Source organism: Macaca thibetana, chromosome 1 (genome assembly GCF_024542745.1).
Source record: "Macaca thibetana thibetana isolate TM-01 chromosome 1, ASM2454274v1, whole genome shotgun sequence".
Lineage (NCBI taxonomy): Eukaryota > Metazoa > Chordata > Mammalia > Primates > Cercopithecidae > Macaca > Macaca thibetana.
The window spans coordinates 193,241,322-193,264,117 of record NC_065578.1 but is presented as its reverse complement, the minus strand read 5'-3'; the positions used below and the strand labels follow the sequence as shown (position 1 = coordinate 193,264,117).

Genomic DNA, 22,796 nt, shown 5'->3' with positions numbered 1-22,796 from the left:
ACCTCCTTTAAATAATTGTTTGTCTGTTACTGGTTCAACATTTATATAATCTGTCATAATACCCTGGTTTTCTAAGGTAAAAAAATTACTGCTATGGGCTTAAACTAGAGAATATCATGTAAGTAGCAATGTTTTTTCAGTGATAGTTTAACTATACTGTCTGGTACTGAGTGAGTTAAAGCCTGAACACCACAACTAATTACTATGTAATGCTAACCTTAGTTGCTGGTTCATTTTGAGACTCTTTAAAATATGAACTGTGTATTTTACCCCTATGCACTCTCTTAATGATTTGTTTTTTTAGACTGAAATCACTTCCAGCCATCAGTTATACTTTTGGTCTCTACATATGCACTTCTCCAAGCACAAATATTTCTTTTTCCTATTGGTCTGCCAGCCCTGTCAGAGCAAATTTCACTTTAAACTAAATGCTATGATACTTAAAACCTCTTGGATTACTCAGGCTGCTAGTGTGATCTGTAACCTTCCAAGAATGACAGCTGAACTTTCCAATTTGCTTATAGTGTTTGGGGAACTAGAAAGCACATGCCAAAAGGAAAATGTTTCTGATGTTGAACAGAAAGGAAAGTTCTTGTTGGAGGTGGGGGCAAGAGACTATTAAGTACTGAAAAATACTAATAAGAAATGAAAAGAAACTAAACATGCTGTAAAGTCTAAGACCTCAAACATAATTCAAAACTTAATACTAGTACTAAAAACTCTGGTTAAACTGGTTAAAATATGAAAAATAACCTTTAGTTACTGTAATTTAAGCGCCAACCAGAATCTTAAAGTGATAATGCACTATTGAAATGAACAAATTCAAAAAATGGAATATAAAATTATCACAAGTAGTACACAAAATGGGCTATATCAACTCCCCATCTTTCTTTATAAAACAGGCAAGTCTGACATATGAACAAAAATAAAAGTTAATACAGTCATCTAACATACATGCTACCTCCATGGACATAATAAGAGTCTCTCTTATATGAACAAAAAACACTACTGACATAACACCAGTCTTTTTTTTTTTTTTTTTTTTTTATTAATGTTAAGTTTTTTGTTAAAACTTGTGTCTCCAAAATCCTTAAACAAATCATTCAGTTTGGGAACATTTTGGAATAGTTTTGAAACTTTTCACTTCAAGGAAGCAGACAAATGTTTGTCTTAAAAAAAATCCTGAAAATCTTATCAAACGTAAGATGCTTAATACAAAATCTCCTATTTATTTCATAATCTACTTATTCATTTGTGTCAATATTTTTTAGGCTAAAATAATAGTCAAATTACATTTGGATGATAAAAATTGAGCAATGACTGATAAAGACGTTTCTGGAAAGCTAAATCAAACTAACATTTTTCCAAAATTGAGGGCAAACATATAGATAATAGGAACTATATTTAAACACATTAAAAGTGCATCTTTTTAAATAGCTAAGCATAATTTAAAAAATTTGATTCTAAACTTATAATTGCAAATACACACACAAACACACACACACAAAGGCATTTCCTTGCTTTACAAGGGTATGTCAAAAGATTTATATTGGGCAGTATTATTTGATGTTTTGCAGCCATTAATTCAGTAATTTCAGTAATAAACACAGGTTGGAAAAATATATCACAGTTATTTAACGTCCTCTAGAATGTTTAGGATCTCAGAATACTGCATAATATAACAGAAACGCATTAGAAGAACAGGTATTAAAGTAAATCTCTACCGTTATAAGCTTTCTTGATCCTTAAGACTATATTTAACTGTTACATTATAGGTTTCTTTTTTAAAAAAGGTAAATTCATTTTCTGTTCAGGTATAAGACTATAGATTGTAAGATTACATGTCTTCTGATGATGAAGCATGGTGTTTCTATATCATCTTCAAAGAATAGGGCTAAGCATCCTTTGGTCACACTTTGCATTGATATAAACAAATTCAGTGTAGACTGGAATGTAGAAATACATGACAATTGTTTATCTGACTTGTAAGAGTCATATTTTAAGTTAAAATTATTCTTAAATCAGCCTAAGGAAACACTATCTTTTTTCTTCTTTGTCACTCATGTAAATAAGCATTTCCCCTCTTAATTTAAGGACTAGCAATTAAGTTTATGAAATTCAGCCAAATGAACTTAAGTACAAACTATGAAGTTATCAATAACTCCTAAATTTTCTTAAAGTTAGTAGGGTGCAATTACTTCAAAACTAGAATATCTGAATGGGATTTGTGTCTCCACGGATAACTTGTTTCAGTCTATATCCATAACTAACTTTGACATGACTTCTTTCTTTGTAAAATAAGAATAATGGCTATATCTTTTAACACCTCTATGCCTTGAAATTATTGTATTTCCAAGAAAAGTACCCGCATATAGTATATATTTGGTGGTGTTATTGTTATGACATGAAAATGATGAATACTTCCCTAGAAATGCTTAGGAAATTCTGGCTTCTGCCTAATGATCTAGACAGTTAAGGGATACTCTATCATACTTGGCAAGCTTCATACACATGCTTTCTGTTTGCCTTTATAGGGCTCCTACATAATTCATAGAGATTTATGCCTCCACATAGGCATACTAATTGTTGTTGCACTAAAATAATGCCATGGCCAATCGTTCTTTCCTTTTACCGTAGTAAGACTGGACTGTTTGTATTAGATTGTTCAATCAAAACTCTTTAGATTCTATGTCACGATTGATGAAAATAACACCTTTAGGGAGGAAACTTACTGAAAGATTCTAGTTACATGCTTTTTCATCTTATTTTATACTCAGTGAGTTTATTTTGAAAGTAGTTAATCAAGGGTAAGATTTTTAGTTATCTCATGTAAATCATCACTTCTCACATTGTACACATTCCTATACTCAGGTTTACTGCCAGTGTTGGCTTCTCTTAGAAAAGTGCACACAGGTCATGAAAACGTTTAGGGTGGAGTATTTTCATTCTGCGATGTGTGTTGTCTTTGGGCTTGTGCCAACCTAACAATCTGGCACTTATAAGCAAAGCTGGGCAACTATGAGAATTCTTTAGGGAGATGGAATGCATCATACATTTTTGAGATTATCTAGGCTTTAGACAGTATTCTGAATGAGCATATAGGTATATCTATATTAGTTATTTCAAGTATGCAGGAAAAGGGACAAATTGATTCAATTTAAAATAACTATGGTATCTACTTGCTGATGGCAAAGAGTATCTCCCTTCCCTAGACTTTGTTGGGGGATCACGTAACATGCAACTGTATAAAATTGTAATAGTTTCTTTTTCCCCATAGTGTATAAAAAGAATGAGGTAAATTATAATAGCCTAAAATTTATGAAGGCTTTGAAAACTTTTTTAAAAATACTTTTAAAAATATTTGAATGTTTTTAAAAACACTTTTTTTGAGATTTTTAAGAACTCTTAAAATGCTTTTTAAAAACACTTTTTTAATGCATTTTACAATGTTTTTAAAAATATTTTTTGACTTTTAAGAGCTCTTGCATATTTATCACCTCAAAAATATCTCAGCATGAAGTTGGGCACCTTTATCAATATAGCTTTATAGGGTTTCTTGTATAAATTTGAAAAGATGTAAATTTTAAGCTACAGTTGTATTTTAAAAATTTACTTGCCTAACTATGTTCATAGAAGCCTCCTCCCATCCTTTCACACTTGAGGGGCTCTAAATTAGCCACTTGATACTGTCTACACAAATCTGGATTCCTTTTTAAGATCGCTGTGCCTTTTAATTTCTGACAGGCCAGTAGGAAGGTGCTTTGTTTTTGGCTGGAAAACCCTGAAAAATCGGGGTGTATCAACTTTAGATAAAGTTTCTTATAAATGCTAAACAAAGAAAACAGGCTTAAAAGATATAAAATACATTATATTTCTTAAAATATAATGTTGACTTATGTTCATAAAAAGAGAATTATGTTCAGGAAATCATTGATTATGTTCCTGTTTAAGTGTATTCAAAAGACTATTTAAAATCCTTAGCTTATTCAAAGGGTGCAAGACAGCTTTTGTTAATTGTGCCTTTCTACTCTAAAATGAGACCATAGAAATATGTAGCTTTTACTTAAGAATCAAAATAAATACACACAGATTTTACATATACCCATAATTAACTATAATATTAGAAAAATGATTAGAAAATTACTAATAATTATGTTTAAACACAAAACAAAGTAGCATTTGAAAATAAATTATATTACAGAGTCCCACACTTGTCTCTTTGGAGCAGGTCTGAGTTCTATCTAATTCATGGAGGAACTGAGCGTTAGATTACCAAGTAATTTGGGCTAATACTGGAAGACTGCGTGTTAGCCTAAAATTCCTACAGGTAAATTCTATAAGATTATAGTTCATAATTAATCCTTTAACTCCAGACATCACCTCCATTTTCAAAAGACCACTTTTTTAAAATTAGAAAACCTGATGCATTTTAACAAATCCTTTATAATTTAAAACTCTTCCAATGAAAAGTGTTAAAAATTCATCAATAGCTATGATGTCAGTGTTAAAAGAATTTCAAAGACTAAAATGTTTGTCCCTTGTTCCCTTGGGAGTATCTATCTGTGTAAAATGAAAAGTCAGTTTTAACTCAGTAAAACTTTCACCCATGAGATGGGAGTCATAGAAAATCAACATTTATATCAAGCTCCTTGATAAAATGGTTCTCCCCAAACCTGTAATTATTCAAATTACATTTTTTAGGACTCTGATGTGTTTCTAAAGAGGGAATATCTCTATTACAAAGACACCAAAAGCTGTTGTTTCGACTAATCCTTCCAAACTACTTATTGCTGTAAAGAAGTAATTAAACATTAGTGAATTATCAGACCATGAAAGTATGATATTTTATGAAACAGCATATATAATTTAAAAAGTTATATTTCAAAAATAATGTGGTTCTTTGACAAATATTGTACTGCTTACCTCAAAATGCTGTAAAATCTGGACCTATTTACTTTTTTCTAAGAAAATTTACATTCTCTAGATTTTTTGTGTGTGTGTATAAGAAGATACTAAAGGTCTGTGTTTTTGTACCAGAAGTAAGTTAATGAATGACACACTCCAAATATCATGCTCTTCATAAAATATAAGGAGGGAAAGTATTATTTAAGATAAAGTGGCATTCTTTTCTAAATATCATTAATTCTGTTTCCTCTAAAAATTAAGAATTCAGAAATATTTAAGATGTTTATTCTACTGGAAATATTTCCAATAGACAAATATTATTCTATTTACAGTAGAAGAAACATCTTAAACATCTGAGTTCTCCTTAATTTTTAGAGAAATATATATATCTCAAGATATTGGAATAACATACAAGTGGGCAGAAACAGATGAAAGACCATTGATGTCCAGATACTGACAACGTAGTATTACTTTTATAAGCCTGATAATACTATTACCCTTAAATATTTTCAAAACAGAAAGCTGAAAGAATAATAAATAGAATGCTTTAACTCATCTCAAAAAATTATACTTTTAACCCTGAACTATATAAGCCTCTTAAAGAGAAAGAGATTATTTCTTACTGACCTCTATATCCCTAGACCTCATCCAAGTGCTTGTCAACTAAAAAGGTTATGAATAAAGGAAATTTTAAGTGTTAAAAGCAAACATTAAGTGATTCTATATTTTATCCTATATTTTGTGTTTTATAAAGTTAATTTCACCTGTCATCACAGAAACTTTAAGTAAAATTATAAGTATCTTTTGGAAATAACAGCAATAACAACAAAAAAATCCCAACAGCATATATACTATTTTTATGATTTATTGACTACTAACAGATCATTAGTTATAACCTGGTAATAAGAAAGAAACACAAACAAGGAAACTCTATTCATTTTAAGTATGGAGTAGTATTTGTTGCTACAGAACTTAAGCTATTGCACTATGAAAATTAATACAGATTTTTAAAATATTCTGATTATCCTCTAAAAATACAACCAACTAAAGATACAACTTTAAGACACAGTCTAAAGATACAACTTGAAGATCCTCTAAAGACACAACCAACTTTAATATCCTCTAAAGTCATAACCATCCTCTAAAATTACCCTATTCTCTAAAGATACAGCCGTAAAAATTCTTAAAACAAATACTCCTTGATGTTTAAACATAGAGCCATTTCTCCAGGTACAACAAAACTGAAAAAAAAAATTTTACAGCAAATCAGCAATGAAATTGACTATAACTGAAATTATGTGACTTCCAAGCATGTATTCTACTGATCTTTCTCCATGAAAAATGTAACTCCAAGAAAATAATTATTTTGCAATTCTAGTCAGTTGGTTATTGCTATTGTTAATGAGAAATTGAACACTAATCATATTATTTCTTCCTCCATTATGGTGAACCTATAATGTTTCTTTAGGCTAAAGTAAATGGACTAGAAATATGATTTTACACACTCGTAATATCGGGACATTATAAGAGTTATTTTTGAAAATAAAGGCCGGGCGCGGTGGCTCAAGCCTGTAATCCCAGCACTTTGGGAGGCCGAGACGGGCGGATCACGAGGTCAGGAGATCGAGACCATCCTGGCTAACACAGTGAAACCCCGTCTCTACTAAAAATACAAAAAACTTAGCCGGGCGAGGTGGCAGGCGCCTGTAGTCCCAGCTACTCGGGAGGCTGAGGCAGGAGAATGGCGTAAACCCGGGAGGCGGAGCTTGCGGTGAGCTGAGATCCGGCCACTGCACTCCAGCCTGGGTGACAGAGCGAGACTCCGTTTCAAAAAAAAAAAAAAAAAAAAAAAAAAAAAAAAAAAAAAAGAAAATAAAAGAAAATTTTTCTGTGCTTATATTTAGTATAGATGGGTACTTCTCGGTATATTTAATTAGACTTGTAGTAGTATAATACAAGTACACTAAGAATCACTTAACTGGATCTTAATTATGAAGGCAAGCATCTTCATTTGTGTAAAATATGCCTATTTAAAGTCTGTTTTTATCTTACCTAGGTTATTAAAAAATTTTCCCATATAGCATAGGCTCCTATCAACAATTTCATAATACAAAGCATATGATACTGTAAGCAGGATATATAATACACATCTACTTGATTATATATTTAATAGATGATATGCATTGTACATTTGAAAGGATACTGAAATAGTAAAAATTAAAATTAAGAAATTATAAAAAAGTTCACACTGAAAATAAAACAGCATGGGAAATGGAGTAAGACATCTATGTCTGAATACTGGCTGTGACCTTTATAACTTTTATTAAACAAACGTCTATTAAGAACCTAGTGTGTGCCAGTAGATACAACTTGGAAAAAGACAGTCAAAGTTCTTGCCCATCTAGAGACTGTATTCTTGTGGTAGGAGGGAGAATAAACAAGTGAACAAAAATTAAACTACTAGGTTAGATGAGGCAGAAGCAGCTTCTTTGATAATTCTCTTAGGAAAAGACTCTCTGAAGAAGTAATATTTGAACTGAGATTTGAAAGGTAAGAAGAAGCCAGTTATTTAAAAAGTTGAAAGACTATTCAAGTTAAGCGCAAAGGTGAAGTGAGAAAGAACTTGGTGAATGTCTGGGGAAGAGAAGGGGGTCCAGAGTGGGTAGAATTAACAAGCAATTATAACTGGAACATTTGATGAGGCTGGAGATGTAGATAAGTGTCGAATAATGCAGGACTTTATAGAACATGGTAAGAAATTTGTATTTTATTACAGGAGCATGGGGAGCCACTGAAGGCAGGTGAGATATGTGGTATGACATACTTGAAAATGATCATGATGGCTACTGTGGAAAAAATGAAGCAGAAGGGAAGTGTAAAAGCAGGAATATTAGGCTATTGAATGGTTCAGGTGGCAGATGATGGTGGCATGGAATAGGATACTAACAGTGAAAATGGAAATAAATAGCCAAATTTCAGACCTATTCTAGAAATGAAATGAAAACAATAGGACATGCAGATGGTTTGCAGTGGAGAGAGAGGCTACTGATGAAGAAAAGGGAGATAATAAGGAAGATTCCAAAGTTTAAAGCTTGAACTACTGGGTGGATGGTGGTGACATATACTGAGATGAGAAGATTATGGGAGGAACCTGTTTATATGTGAGAAATCAAAAGCTAAGTTTGATAATTTTATGAAACATTCAATTGGATTGCATAAGGAATAAGGATGGTGCTCAAAGGACAAGTCTAAGCTAAAAATATAAGTTTACAAATGGTACTTAAAGCCATGGATCTGGATGTAATCCTAGGTGTGGTGGGTGCAGTTAGAAAAGAGGGTCCCCCCAAATAGGGTATGGATAGAGAACAGGGATATAGCCCTGAAGTAACCAGCATTTAAATATGGAAAACAGAATGAATAGTCAGCAAAGAACACTGGGAAGGAATGACAAAGGGCTTGGGAGGAAAATCAGAAAAATGGGGTATCTATCTTGAGAGCTGAAAGAAGAGAGTTTCAAAAAGCAGGGGCCTGGTCAACTGTGTCAAAACCAGCTGAGAGGTAAAGATGAGAATGGTCCATTAGATTTGGCAATATGATGACTACTGGTGATTCTGACAAGACTGGGTAAGTTGAAGAGCACATGCAAGTCTTTTGAGAAGTTATGGATAAAGGGAATTGAGAAACAGGCAGTAGTTGGAGTATGATGTGGGGCCAAAGAGTTTAACTTTGTAGATTCTGATTTATGTTTATGCTGATTTATGATTTATGTATATCTGATTGTGTATGCTGACAGGAATTATCCAGTAGAGGGGAAAAGAGTGATGACAAAAAAAAGTCCTTGAAAAGACAAGAATGGGGTCTAGAATAAAAATGGGTTGACTGGATTTTGAAAAAACTTCCTTCATTGTAACAGAAGAAAGGTGGGCAAACGTAAGAATAGTTTATTGATTGAGTGGTGGCAAGATAACCTTGGGCAAGTTGCTTTAAACCTACACGCTTCAGTTTTCTTAATAACAGTGTCTCCCTTCTTCAGCTGTTGTGAAGAGTAAATTAGATAAGGGATGTAATAAATAGCAATTCATATACTGCCTGGCACTCACTAATTTCAATAATTGCCATCATCATTATTGGTCCATCTATCTCATATTGTACATAGATCTGAAACCATTTAGAGTAGCAGCCCACAACCTTTTTGGCACCAGGTACTGGTTGTGTGGAAGAATTTTTCCATAGATGGGGGAGGACAGACAATTTTAGGATGAAACTGTTCTACCTCAGATCATCAAGCATTAGTTAGATCCTCATAAGGAGCACGCAACCTAGATCCCTCGCATGCGGAGTTCACAACAGGGTTTGTGCTCCTGTGAGAATCTAAGGCCGCTGCTGATGTGTCAGGAGGTGGAGCTTAGGCAGTAAGGTTTGCTGGCCTGCTGCTCACCTCCTGCTGTGTGGCCCAGTTCCCAACAGGCCATGGACAGGTACTGGCCCGGGAGTTGGGGACCTCTGATTTAGAGAATACCATTTAAAATAACACAGTTAGAATAAAGATTGTGTATGTCACTGAAGTCTGCATTGTTTCTACTCCTTTCTAGCAGTTTCATTTAAAACTTTACTGGGTTGTTCATGTCCCCAAAACACATTCTTTTGAGCAGTTGCACTTGTTTAAGATTTGTGTGTGTGTGTGTGTGTGTATGTGTGTGTTTTAAAGAATAACAAAAACTGAAGAAAACAATCTTCATGCAGAAACTTTCTGTGGACTTTCAAGGTTAGAATTTTGGGCAGATTTAAAGTTGCAAAGAAACAAAGAAGCAAACCATAGAACAGGCCCTCAGATAAAGTCTAAAATTGTGTTTTCACCTTCATCTTTTTTTCACATGCAAACTATTATGTTACAATTTAAGCAGACATAGGTCTATTTGAAAATAATTCTAAGAATATAAGCTACATTTTGAAAGTTCAACATTCCAGCATTGTACCTAATACCTTTTGAAAAGGCCCTGTGAGTGCTGCACTCTCTTTCCTTTAAAATGTTCAAACCACTCCTATTACCCTCCTCTTGTATTGGGGTAACTAACAACAGGCACTTCCCCAAAAGTGGATCCTCTTTTTATCAGGAGATCTGACTTTACTATCCCCAATTCAAAAATAGTCTTCTGAGTTCTCAATAACTTTTAGTTACTGCTTTTACAATAGTCATCTAAATCAATACATGAGTATTACGTATTTTTGATCTATCTCAACATTTTTATTTTTATGAGGATGGGAATAATTTTTTCTGTGAAATTAGATGGCTAAAACAGTAACTGTGACTTCAGTCTTCTGGGAAAATATAAGCTGATTTCCTTTTTAAATTTATTTTATAAAATTTCATATTTCTATATGTAAATTTGACCTAATATAAAGATATAATAAAATGTATTTATTCAATGACTGTCACCCAAGATGGCCCCCTGAGGGTGAATTTCTTGACAAAGAAGTTGCTAACTTCCAGTTGCCAACCACAAAAACAAAGCAGTAGAAAACATAAGAGGTGTAAGTAAAAATTATATTTAACCTGTATTAACTGAATCAGATTATTAATGTCTCAATTGAAAGATTTCATTGTAACAAAAAAGAAAATAAATATTCTTCATGCACTTTACTATGAGAATGCACATATTAATGTATAAAATTCAGCTTGCTTAAATGTGATTTTGAAATTCCAATTGATTTATTTAACATATTCATAATATTTCCTTTATGTATGTAAGGACCCATTTGATAAGATGGTTTAGTGTATGTTAACAACAACGTTATTTTTACTCTAAGAAGAGCTCTTATAAAGTGGAACTTCAATTTTTTGAAATCCTTGAAATTCCCTTAAATTTCCTTAAGTACTGTGGTGTCTTCTCTATAACGAAAACCGGAAAAATAATGTTATGACTCATTAAATAAACCCAGTAAGTACAAACTTATGTTGAAACTAAACATACAAAATAACGAAATAACAAACCGTTTTATTTTATTTGAGAAAAAAGAAAAAAAGCCTTGGTCTTTTAAAAGGATTGAAATAGACTCAATTTATGGAGTCTTGGAATCTTCACGGTAGTGCAGACGAACTTCCACTTGACCTCCCCTGCCCCACCTCCTGCACACCTTCTCCTCTTAGTTTATTCACATTTTAAATCTTTCTTCCAAGTTTGGCCTGCAACCACTTGACTGGATAAAGTAGGTCACTTGAAAAGGAAGAAAGCCCAATAAAATGAATTGCAAAGACAACAAGATTAAACTGATTGCGCTGTTTTCATACATTGTAGCTGAAATTCTGCAAATACGCAGTTGGCTGTGGTTTGGCATTCAACAGCATGTGATCAGTAAGAAGGAGGAAATTTTATTCTCATTAACTGCTGCAGATTTACTGCAGTGAAAAAGGGCTATGTAACTCGAGATGTGACAGTACAGAAAGATCAAAGCCATGGACTGGAAACTAAATAAACCCTCTGGCTACTTCCTGCAAGGAAAATTCACTTTGGCAATGTAAAACAGAGCCCAGTTAAAAACTACTCTCAGTTTTATGAGCTGTCACAGCAGTTCAAGTGGTTTGGACTGGCTGAGTTTATAACATTATATTTCCTTGTTTTTGTCTTAGATACTTCTGTAAGCGGTTTTAAAGACGCCCCCCACTCCTTTAAAAAATACAACAACAAAAAACTAATTTCTTTTGGTTGAAACCAAGAAGGTAACCACTAAACTTATTAACGCAGGTAGGTCTTCATTTGCACATTCCTTTCTCATTTAAAACAGCTTAATACTTTATTCTTAGATTTATTTGGTAATATAAATTTACTTAATAATTCATCTATGATCTGTACAATTCCTATTCAGAATAAGTGCAAATCATTTTACAGAGCCCATATGGCTCATATCTGAGGAGTAAACTATTTGTAATAGCACATCTGTAAGGACTATGGGCAATATGGAGATTATGGGAATTAATATTACATTTAAAATTACATTTGAAAACGGTTGGCCCTAGGTTTTAGCTGTTTCTTAAAAAACAAATACCTTAGAAAAAATACCTAGTTTAATATTTCTAATATAAGAAGTCTAACAACTGTTCATAAATAGTTAAATTACATTGTTAAATCAATGAAGACAAAAATAGGCTAGATTAAATCTACCTTAAATTAGAAAATATCCTTGAGTTAAGGAGTAAGCTCAATATCATTACATTCATATTTAAAGGAAATAAAAGATGACATGCTGTATTTCTCTCCCTTATTTTTTTGGAGGGGGTAGTGATGCTTATTAACCAATTATACACAATTTTGTTATTCTCATTATAATATGAAGGAGCAAGCCTTTATGATGGTAATTTGCATTATATTCCCTTAAAAATCATTTTTGTTTTTTAAAATAAGAGCATTTCCTAGGACAAATATGTCATAAGAGCAGTCATCTTTGCTTCAAGACTTTCTTCCTTTCCATTTAAATTTACAACTAATTTCTACCTGTAAAGCCAACAATGCAATTAATACATGTGAAAAGTATATGACCTTTAACACTAGACAATCACTCTTAAATGGTGATGATATAATTAACTTGCCAGATACAACTGGATTAGCTTCCGTGTCATCTTTTCTTGTAGAAAGCTACACCATAATTGACATGTTAACATTTTCAAAGGTTCCAGTCATATTCAGGTTACGTTTTTTTAAATTTATAGACTCAATTACGCTGAATTTCTTCTACTAAGTGAAAGTCCTAGTGTCACAGGGTCCTTGGGGTGTTGCTTTGCCACCCAGAAACCATTGTGGCTGGGCAGTACCTTCTCCCTGAGCATTGTTTGCGGCCGCTGGGCTTGTTCTGTCCACTCGGCCAGGTAGGCTGTGCTCAGCTTGCGCTACCAACCTGCATCCCACACCAGTCACGGGTTAGCCAGGTGTGGAGCGGCAAGGGGTGTGTGGGTAAGCGAATGCAGGGCCTGGTCACCACACACAGCAGGCATGCTGGCTGACTGGCTGCTACGGCAGGGTGGGCAGCTCCAGGCACTGTTACAGGTGCTGGCTCCATGCAAGGCTGCAGATGGACCAGATGTACTGCACCCAGCTTCTGCTCTGAGCAACTGCGTCTGGATGAGGGGAACACAGAGGCGCCCAGAAGCCTAGAGAAACCGGGAACCACAGAGCCCCACAGAGGGTGTCACAGCCCTGGCTCAGGAGCACCTAGGTCTGGGCTCTTGGAAGAGCCACAGCTCTTCTCTCCTTCTCGTTTCCCGCAACATGGCGAGTGGGGGCGATGTGTTTCAGCCCCATTTGTTACAGCTCTTTGAGTCCTGCCATTCAGGTCCCAAGTTCTTGTTTCACATCCAGGAAGAATGAGGTAAGTGGACAACTGGAGGGTAAGCAAAGGGGAAGAGGAGCTCCATTGAGTGACAGAACAGCTCTCAGGAGACCCAAAGTTGTAGCTCCTTTCTGCAGGCGGCCTGATGAGTGTCCAGCTCTCAGCAGAGAAGAGATCTGCAGTGGGTAGCTCCTTACAGCAAGCAGGTAATCCCCACATCTGTACGAGTCTGGCTGAGCCTGGGGTTTTTATAGGCTCAGAAGGGAGGAAGTGCATGCTGATTTGTTCATGGCTGGCCATAGACACGGCCAGAAAAAGTACAAGTTCTCACTTTGGGTGGAAGACTCCACCTGGAACCGGCAGCCTGGTCCCCAGGCTCAGGCCATCCCTGACTAGAAGGTAGGGTTTCACTGGGGACTCACCCCTTCCCCAGGAGCCTGCCTCTTGCCATCAACATGCCATCCACTGCGCCCAGGCAGCCCATACTGAGCCACCTTCAGCACCCCCTGGCCTCCCTCCCTGAGCTCGTAGGTGCCCAAAACTTCAGAGGGGGCTGGGGCAGTGCGGGGCAGGGCAGGGGGCGGGGGGGTGCTAGTGTGTCAGGGCTGCTCCAAGTGCAGGCACACCCAGCCAGATCATGACAGTGCCTGGGCTTGGCTTCAACTTTGCTGCAAAACTGGAGTAGGTGCCGGCAGCAGGGAGAGGCCAGGGAGCGGAAGCAGGCACTTCCGAAACTGCAGGGGCAGGGGGCCTTCCCCAGGCTCCCAGGAGCACTGGGATGACCTGGTCTCAAGCTGTAGCTGGGTGGGTGCAGCTGCACCCAGGAGCGCAGGGGGCAGGGCTCCTGCCTATTCCAGCCTCACAGCTGTGTAGCTCGCAGTGTCAGCTGTGCCTCCCCAACTGCAGCTGGCATCCCTGCAGCAGCTGCTCCAGATGGGCCACTGCCGCCATCACTAATAAAGTGACAATAAATTTGGTTTTATTTGGGAGCATCTTTGGGCTTTCTATACAGCTAACGTGCATGCCTTCAAAATTTTTGCTCAGATTAGCAGATTTAAATTGAACACTAACTTGAAGAGGGTAGTTCTCTCACCAACTTCTCTTGTTTCTAAATTTCCAAAAGAAAGCTAATCACTTGAAATATTTTTTCAACTCAGGATTATAATTTCTCTAGGATAAAACATCTTCCCAAGTTTCCAGGATTCTAAGCCTTGATTTATGGCTCATATGTCTATATTTCAGTTACGTTTACAATTTACTAATGCCGATGTGTGATAATCTAATAAAATCTGCCCTTAAAAGTTATAGGCCCAATTTACTAATAAAACCTAATCCAATTCTCCTTGGGAAATGCAAATCATTAGTGTCCAAGTAGCAGAATGAATTTCCTTGCCTTTTCAATACTAGAAAGAAGTTGTCTCTCTAAGAAGTCTAAACAAATAAGAGAAATCAGACTAATATACAACAAGCCCATGAGGATTCATTTATGAGCATTTTTAAAAGAATACTATCACATATGCAAAAATTTAAACTGCTTAATTAGCTGAATAAATGATTTTTAAAGAGACATTTACCCTTCTAGACTGAGAATATCCCACTTATTTCATTCCCATTTTTTATACAACTGGAATTAATCTGTAGAGAATTTAGTGAACTATTTAAGATAATTTAAAGGTAGTGAACTAATTACTCAATGTGTTAATAAACCCTTAGCAGCTCACTTCCAAGCAAATCTGAATCACCGATTTGCAGTAAACCATGTCAAATGTATTAAATCAAACTAAGTAAACAGTATGTCGTGTTGCACAACAAAACCTACATATCTTACTCTGAATTTTAATAACATTTATTTCAAACTTTCTAAAGTACAGTTCACTGATAAGACTAATATATCTGCTTGTCATCTGGAGGCAATAATGATGTAATAGTAAGAGTGTTGACTCTTACCAAGCTTAAAGGCTTCACTATTAGCTACCCGGTTTTAGGCTATTTCTTAAAAATCTCTGAACTTTAATTTTCACATTGTGAAAATGGGGACAATATTACTCTTTGCCCTATAACCTCACACACTTTTTGATGATCAAATAAGATACATGAAGATTTAAATGCAAGATAAATGTAAGTTATTAGTCTTCATATACTTAAGAGTAAAAAGGCTTAAACATTTTATTATTTGAATCTTTTAGAAGGCTCCTAAGGTATTCCACCTTCTTAATTACAAAAGTAATTGGGACAGCTGCTATGAAAGTATACAGAAAGAAAAAAGGGATTTCATGTAAAGATTATGTGAGATCAAGACTCTTGTAGTATAAAAATTTTTTATTTGCTTTTTTTCTCATTAATTAGAACTATGCTGTGACGTAACTATTGCACTCTTGTTCTCCTGTTTTTACCATCCCACAAGTTTAAGAGTAAAATGACCACTTCATTATCTTAGGAATAATTTTGCTTGTCATATAATACTATTTCTTATGGTTTTACTCGAAAAATTTTACTGTACACTTCTGCTTCATTAATACTGAAGAAGGTGGAAATAACTTAAAATTATTTCTATTGGTTTTACCTACCTATGTCATTTATTACTTGGCTTGAAATAGATGCTTACATATATTGAAAATAATGTCATTTGGAAAACTGAATACAATTATTACAAAAATTTGCACAGATCTGAGTATTTTTAGATCAAATCATATACCATGCCTGAATCAGAGCAACTTTTAAAAGTAAACAGGACACTGTATTATTATCCAGCCCTACTGTTGCTATAAAGAGGTTCTACTGAGTATGTTTAAATCATGACTTAAAATTCTATTTACATTGAGAAGCAACTCTTGCAAATATCCCAACCTAAATCCAGTTAAGAACAATTAGGGACCTACACAAATGTGCATGTCAAGAACAAAGTGTAAATAAAACATATGACAGTGCCTTGCCTTTAATGACTTTTTGTTCTTTTTAATACTATGTTTCATAATAGACTCATCTTAAAATGTTTACATATTAAGAATAAGTAAACAAATCTGTTATGATGTTTTAATACATGAAAATCAATATAAATAGATTGAGCAAATATTCTTAACCATACTGTCTACTATCAGTTACTAGAATTACAGATGTGGCAGTGATGTATCCAATTTTATGCTATCAAAACATCATATGTGAATAAAATTTTTATAAAAAACATTTTTAATAAGGAAGAGGAAAATTAAAAATTCACTGTGGTAAATCCTTTAAAAAGTCAAGAAGTTGATGAAAGGTGAATATTTATTGCTAAATGTATCTATTTTGACTTATGTTGACATTCACATATAAAGTTTACTTACAGTACCAGTGTAATAATATAATCTAATATATAGACAAAAATCTCATGGCACAAAAATAATGTTGTAAAAATGTTTATTTCACTACCCTCAATTATCAATTTTCTTTGACACATAATAAATTATCAGTCTTTACTTTTATCTCGGATTATTTCATAAGGACAAATTCTTAGAAATAAAGTTATAGAATAAAAGGAAGTAAACGATTTAAGGTTTTTGTTCTTTATCATCTTGCCTTTCATAAAGGTTTTATTAACTTAAATCCTACAAGAGGTGTTTAGGAGTACCGTTTTGCTCTGATGTGTGGGTGTTAGCATTAGAAATTATTTGGCAATTGATAGGTGAAAATGTTATCTGTCTGCTTTATTTTGTAACCACCATGTCTAGAAAAATCGCTAAGTCAGTTTTTTGAAAGGCTTCATGAAGCATGTTTTCTGCTGAGAAAAAGTAATAAGAAATTCATAAATAATAGAAAAACTATGATCATCTTTGGTAAAAAAAAAAAAAGTAGTAACACACTAAATGAAGCAGTATTTTAGTCAATGATTACTTTAAAAAGATTTTATAGGTTTTTAGCAATTAGGTTAGTTCTTACAATGCTGAACAAATGGCTGGTGTCAATATCTATCAAAGAATGTGCTTCTGAGAGGTTCTTTTCACTTTTTTGATCCTTCCATCTAATTGCTATGCTATGGCCACAGTAAGGAAGATCATTAGAACTTAAGTTACTAGAACAAATGAGTTTGGGTTATTAATTAAAAATTGATAAAGGACTTATCAAAGAAGGAATTTTGCAGGCATATTTACTTTCCTCTCAATATAAAAGAATTTTTTGCTTGGCCAAATTAAGGGCTGTAAAATAGACAACTTAGTTTCTCTTTTGAATAACTGCTTTGAAACAAACTCATATAGTTCTAGGAATATGTAGTTCTGTAAACACTGCACAATGCCTTTTAGACAGAGAATATGTAATTTTGAGGTTGCTTTCTCAAGGGAAAAAACAGTAAACTAAATAGCTGAGTATAATTAAGGCAGCCTTACAGCTAAACAAATAAGTCTAATTTTTTTATATGTAGAATTCTAGAATTAAAAAATCATACATTTAAAAATTTGGGTAAAAGATTATTTCTTACATTTTAAAGAAATAATTTGTTAGTTCTCCTCAGTATGATTTTTTAAAGTACAACAAATATTCAACTGTGATTTAATATTTGAAAAAAAAGAGACCAAAATAGAAGGCATATGTATATGTAATATAAAATACATATAATGCATAAAAAAGTTAATACTAAAGTACCCTAAGAAAAGAAAAAGAGGCAGGCTATAACATATACATAGAAAATGAAAGTGTAAGGGTCAGATGGCTCAGATAATGCACACATCTAGTTTGTCTTTGACACCATTGAAATGGTCAGTAAATGACATCACTGTGCCAACCACAAAGAAGAACTTCAGGCTCTCTGAAAAATATTTTTCAAAGCCCCAAGGAAACCTAAGCAGTCTGAAATTTTTTTTCCAGTTTATGAAAATTGGATTCCTATAAAAGAAAAATGAACCATTTTTACTGCAACAAAAACTGATTTGTAAAAGCTGGAAGCAGTTTAAAAATACCCTTAACATGCGGTTCTTGTTAGTCTTGAAAAGTAAAAGTTATAATAAAAAAATGGTCCAAAAGTATGGTGCAGATACATGGTATACATAACTGGAAAAAAAGCTAGTCTTGCTCCTATTATTTTTAATTAGCTTCAAAAGCAAGTTCCACTTTACTTTCTAACACCAGTTCAGATTTTGGGAGGGGAAGATTTACATCTGATGCTCTGGGATTGGCAACTCCATAGCTAATGCCTTAGAGCCCTAATGCATTTTGCATTAGCTCTAAATGTTGGAAAATCCTGGCGCCAAGAGGTTCAAACTGATAGTGACACGTGTCTAAAACCCAGGATTCACAGACCAATTGCCAATATCTATTTTATCAAACATCCAGTCTTCTTATAGAATGAGATAGATAAGTTTAACTGTTTTCACTGTTGCCTATTAAACTGCCTTGCTATCTTACAAAAATGCAGATATTCAGATTAAGAAGGACCCCCGATGTGGATTTTAAGAAAAACACCAATTTGAACTATTTAAATTCTTCTCTAAATCTGGCTTAGTTTCTCAGATTTTAATACATTCATCCTATTACTGAACATTGTCATTTTATGAAGAAATAATTTTTCTTTAAACAATTAAAAAAACCCTTGTGTCATACAAATTAGCAATTTATTATTTATTACATGAATCCACCCAAACTGAAATATTAAGAAAACAGAGAATGAAAAGCCATGAGAACTGGCTGAAGAGTATGCCACTTGGCACTGTCATATTGTTTCATGTTTTATCCCACATATTGTTATACTCAAATCATTACAAACAATGGTAATGATAAAAGTTCACTTTTTATACATTAATCAAGTATTATTCTTTCTCCAGATAACTTGACAGTGCTTATTTATCAAAGACATATGAAGAAGAAACAGGGAAGGAATTTATAAATCGTCTGGGCCATTTCCCTAATTTAAAGGAAAAACACCCAACAACTCCAAATAGATAACATTTCCTCTTTTTAAGATACTTAGAGAATCAGCTTTTTCAATATGTAAAGATCAATTAAGCTATTATTCTATCACAGGTAACACAAATTCTTCATGTTGTCCATTAAGTCTGCTTATTCTCATCTTTACAGTAGAGATGAAGAATAGGAGTTCAACAACTTCTCTTTAATTAACTTGCATTTCTTGAAAAAGATTCCTATTTTGCTTAAAATCAGTTAAAATGAAAAATTTCAGAAACATTTTTGAATGACTATTATTTAATGAGATTTAAATTCACCTATAGGATATCAGGAGCTGAAATGTAGCCATAGTTTAAAATTTCACATTATGCAGCAAAATTATCATATTGAAATATGTGAATAATTATGTAAAGATTTAAAATACTTAAATCTTTGAATTGAAAAAATGCCACACTTTCAGATCCATGGTTACTGTTACAAAAGAGCTTAGAGGTCCTATTAAAAGGAGAATCTTAACCAACCACAAATGATTGAATAAAAGCAAAAAAGCAAATGATTCCAAAGTAAGTCAGTAAAATAGAGTGAGAAAAAGAAAACTATGATTCTTTGGCTATATTGTGTAATCCGTCTGTGGCTCTGCTGATAGAGTTTAGGGTCCCTTCTCGTTTGTTCTATTACATACCACAAAATTTGAGGAAATTCATTGTGAATTATTTCTTCTAAATATGAAAAAAGTGATATAGTTAAATGTGATTTAAGGCCTTAACAATTACAAAAGACAAGAGATGAAAGTCTTAACTTTCTCAGGGAAAGTTCTTTCTAAAGGGCAAACAATTCTCAAATGAAAATAATTATAAAAATTGTATCATTCTTTTGATTTGAAAAATAGTCTATAGTAAGTTTTATTAACTAATCTTTTAAGTCAACATTACTGGGCTGTGTCTTTTGTAAAGTAAAAGAAGCTACTTAAGCATTTTTACTTTTAAAAAGAAAGTAAAGGTACAAAGGTAAAAGGATTTTTCCCAAAGTCATTTAAAAAAATCTTATTAACAGAATGGAGGAATAAAATCCTGAAATCTTTGGACCCAGTACATAACTTGTAGAATACATTTATCTCTCTCAAAACTTTTATTATTTTATAAAGTAAGCATTTTCGAATACTGGAAATTAGAGATTTTGCTGAATTGGGCAAAAAAGGATTGTTTTCTATATTTTAGTGAAAATGTTTAGTTTTTAAAAAGTCACATAATTAAATAAAAAAATAAAGGCAAGTCTTTCTCAAATAAGTAATGCATGATTTATAGCAGTTGGTTTTTTTTAGATTCATAGTATCTGCAGGAGATACAAAAATAATGTTTTGCTAAAAGTAAAACATAAATGGCAGAATAATCTTATAAACGCTATAAGCAAAATTTTTCAATATAAATATTAAGATCACATATCTAAATCATTTCGCCTTTCCCAATTATGTTTCAGAAAACATTTGTACAGTAAATTGTCACCTGATACAGTATTTATAATGATTAAACAGAGCCTCTATTCAAATAATTATAGCTAATAAAGCCAGAAGCATCAGAAGTAATCAAAAGCCATATGCTTTCTAGTATTTAACCATGTTTAGCTTTTATTTCCTAAGGCAAGGTGTTTCTTACTATGACAGTCTAGTACACAGATGAAACAATTTTTAAAGGGCTACTATTTAAACTACACTACAGAACACTGAACTACACATAAGGTTATTATATTTCATGTAATACTGCTATGATTTTCCACCATGCTTTTAAACTTTGGGTCATGACCATCAGCAAGTTGTAAAATCAATTTAGTGGGTTGCAATTTGCATTTAAAACGGGAAATGGAATATAATAAAATATCATTGTGTATTACAGGTAGAGTACCACTTTAAGCAATTTTTGTTTTACACATATATACAGGTAGATACATATATGTAAAACATTTACATATATGTATAGGTAGATACATGTATGTAAACAAATATGTATGTATGCATTAAATTCAAATTGGAAAGGTATTTCTTTTAATGTGGGTTGTGATCAAAAGAGCTTAAAAATCACTACACTATGTTTTGTTGCCTCCAAATGAGACCGCATGTTATACTGGAAAGAACATAAACTTTGGTGACATATATACCTGAGTTCAAATTTTTGCTCCATCATCCTACTTGTGTGAATTGGTCAGTTAACCTTGAATTTTTAGAGCTGTGATTTCTTCATCAGTAAAACAGATATAATAATACTTGTTTTAAAATGTTGCTGTGCAAGTTAAAATAAATGAGTATTTGTAAAACAGATTATATACAATGGATAATTGATAATGGTTGAAATTATAATTTAGTATTAGATTAAAATAGCATTACAAGTGATCATTAAGAGTTATCACACATTGGTTGCAACTGTATTGTTCATTTAAAAAAATACATGAACATATCTTACATATAGAAAATAGCTTATCCTAATGAAAAGTAGAATTTCAGAAGAAAAAATAAATTAATAATTTAATGAAAAAATTAATAGGCTTAAGGGAAAATAACACTGTATCTGTTCACTGGACTAGCTTAATGTGAAATGTCAACTGTCAGTCTTAATTAAAACATTACACCTCTAGGAATGGTATGAAGAGGAAAATATTATTTATACTTTCTGGCAAGATTTTAAAAATCTGTTATATCATTATGTAATAAAGCTGGATATATGCTGTGGGGAACTTTATTATAATTGCAAAACAATCCTGGCCTGATTTCTTTTTTCTCTTAAATATTTTATGCAAATGCCATCTAGGGAGGAAAAGTCTTCAATTTAATAAAAGCACCAACTTTTTAAAAACAGCTATGTCTTTGGTAATTGTTAAAATACATGTCTTGTGTTCTCATTTTATATTTTAATGGCTTTGGAAAACACTCAGAAACAATCTGCATTCGTTAATTAGGCAAAAGTATTGTTTGTGTCAACAGACAATCTATATTTTCCAACTTGAAGAGCATGTTTTGTTTTAGATCTGTGATCTCCCTTTTCTTTTTGAGACGGAGTCTCGCTCTGTCGCCCAGGCTGGAGTGCAGTGGTGCCATCTCAGCTCACTGCAAGCTCCGCCTCCTGGGTTCACGCCATTCTCCTGCCTCAGCCTCCCCAAGCAGTTGGGACTACAGGCGCCCGCCACCATGCCCGGCTAATTTTTTGTACTTTTAGTAGAGACGAGGTTTCACCATGTTGGCCAGGAAAGTCTCGATTTCCTGACCTCGTGATCCGCCCGTCTTGGTCTCCCAAAGTGCTGGGATTACAGGCGTGAGCCACTGCGTCTGGCCTTGTGATCTCCGTTTTTTAAATACAGAAAATGTGACTTCGTAAGTTACTTTAAAATCAAACAAACAAGTCCTTGAAAAGATTGAGGGTTTTTCCCCCCTTAATGAAAAAGAAGAGAAATGGAGAGCGAAGAGAATTTTAGCTTTCCAAAAGCAACAGATCCCACACATTAGATTTTTCTTGTAAAACTTTACCTGCCAGGAAATGAATGCTGCCCAACAACATCTCCATTTTGAAGGTGGTAATCATTGAAGAAATCGGGACTTATGGCTCCTTCAGAGGCAATTAATCCATCTAGAAAGAAAAAAAATGGTAACCAGTAAAACACATGTGAAGGAAAAACCAGTCTATCAAGCAATACAATAAGAAAATAACTTG

The 22,796-nt window shown here is 33.6% G+C and overlaps 1 protein-coding gene across 5 annotated transcripts in view; it reads right to left on the bottom strand.

The window, feature by feature from the left end:
- Window positions 1-22,796, bottom strand: part of KIFAP3 (kinesin associated protein 3) — a 158,730-nt gene that overhangs the window by 10,890 nt on the left and 125,044 nt on the right. For all 5 annotated transcript variants that reach the window (XM_050783882.1, XM_050783907.1, XM_050783900.1 and 2 more), the window contains one exon: window positions 22,613-22,712. In XM_050783882.1, coding sequence (XP_050639839.1) covers window positions 22,613-22,712 — 100 coding nt within the window. The remainder of the gene's footprint in view (window positions 1-22,612; window positions 22,713-22,796) is intronic.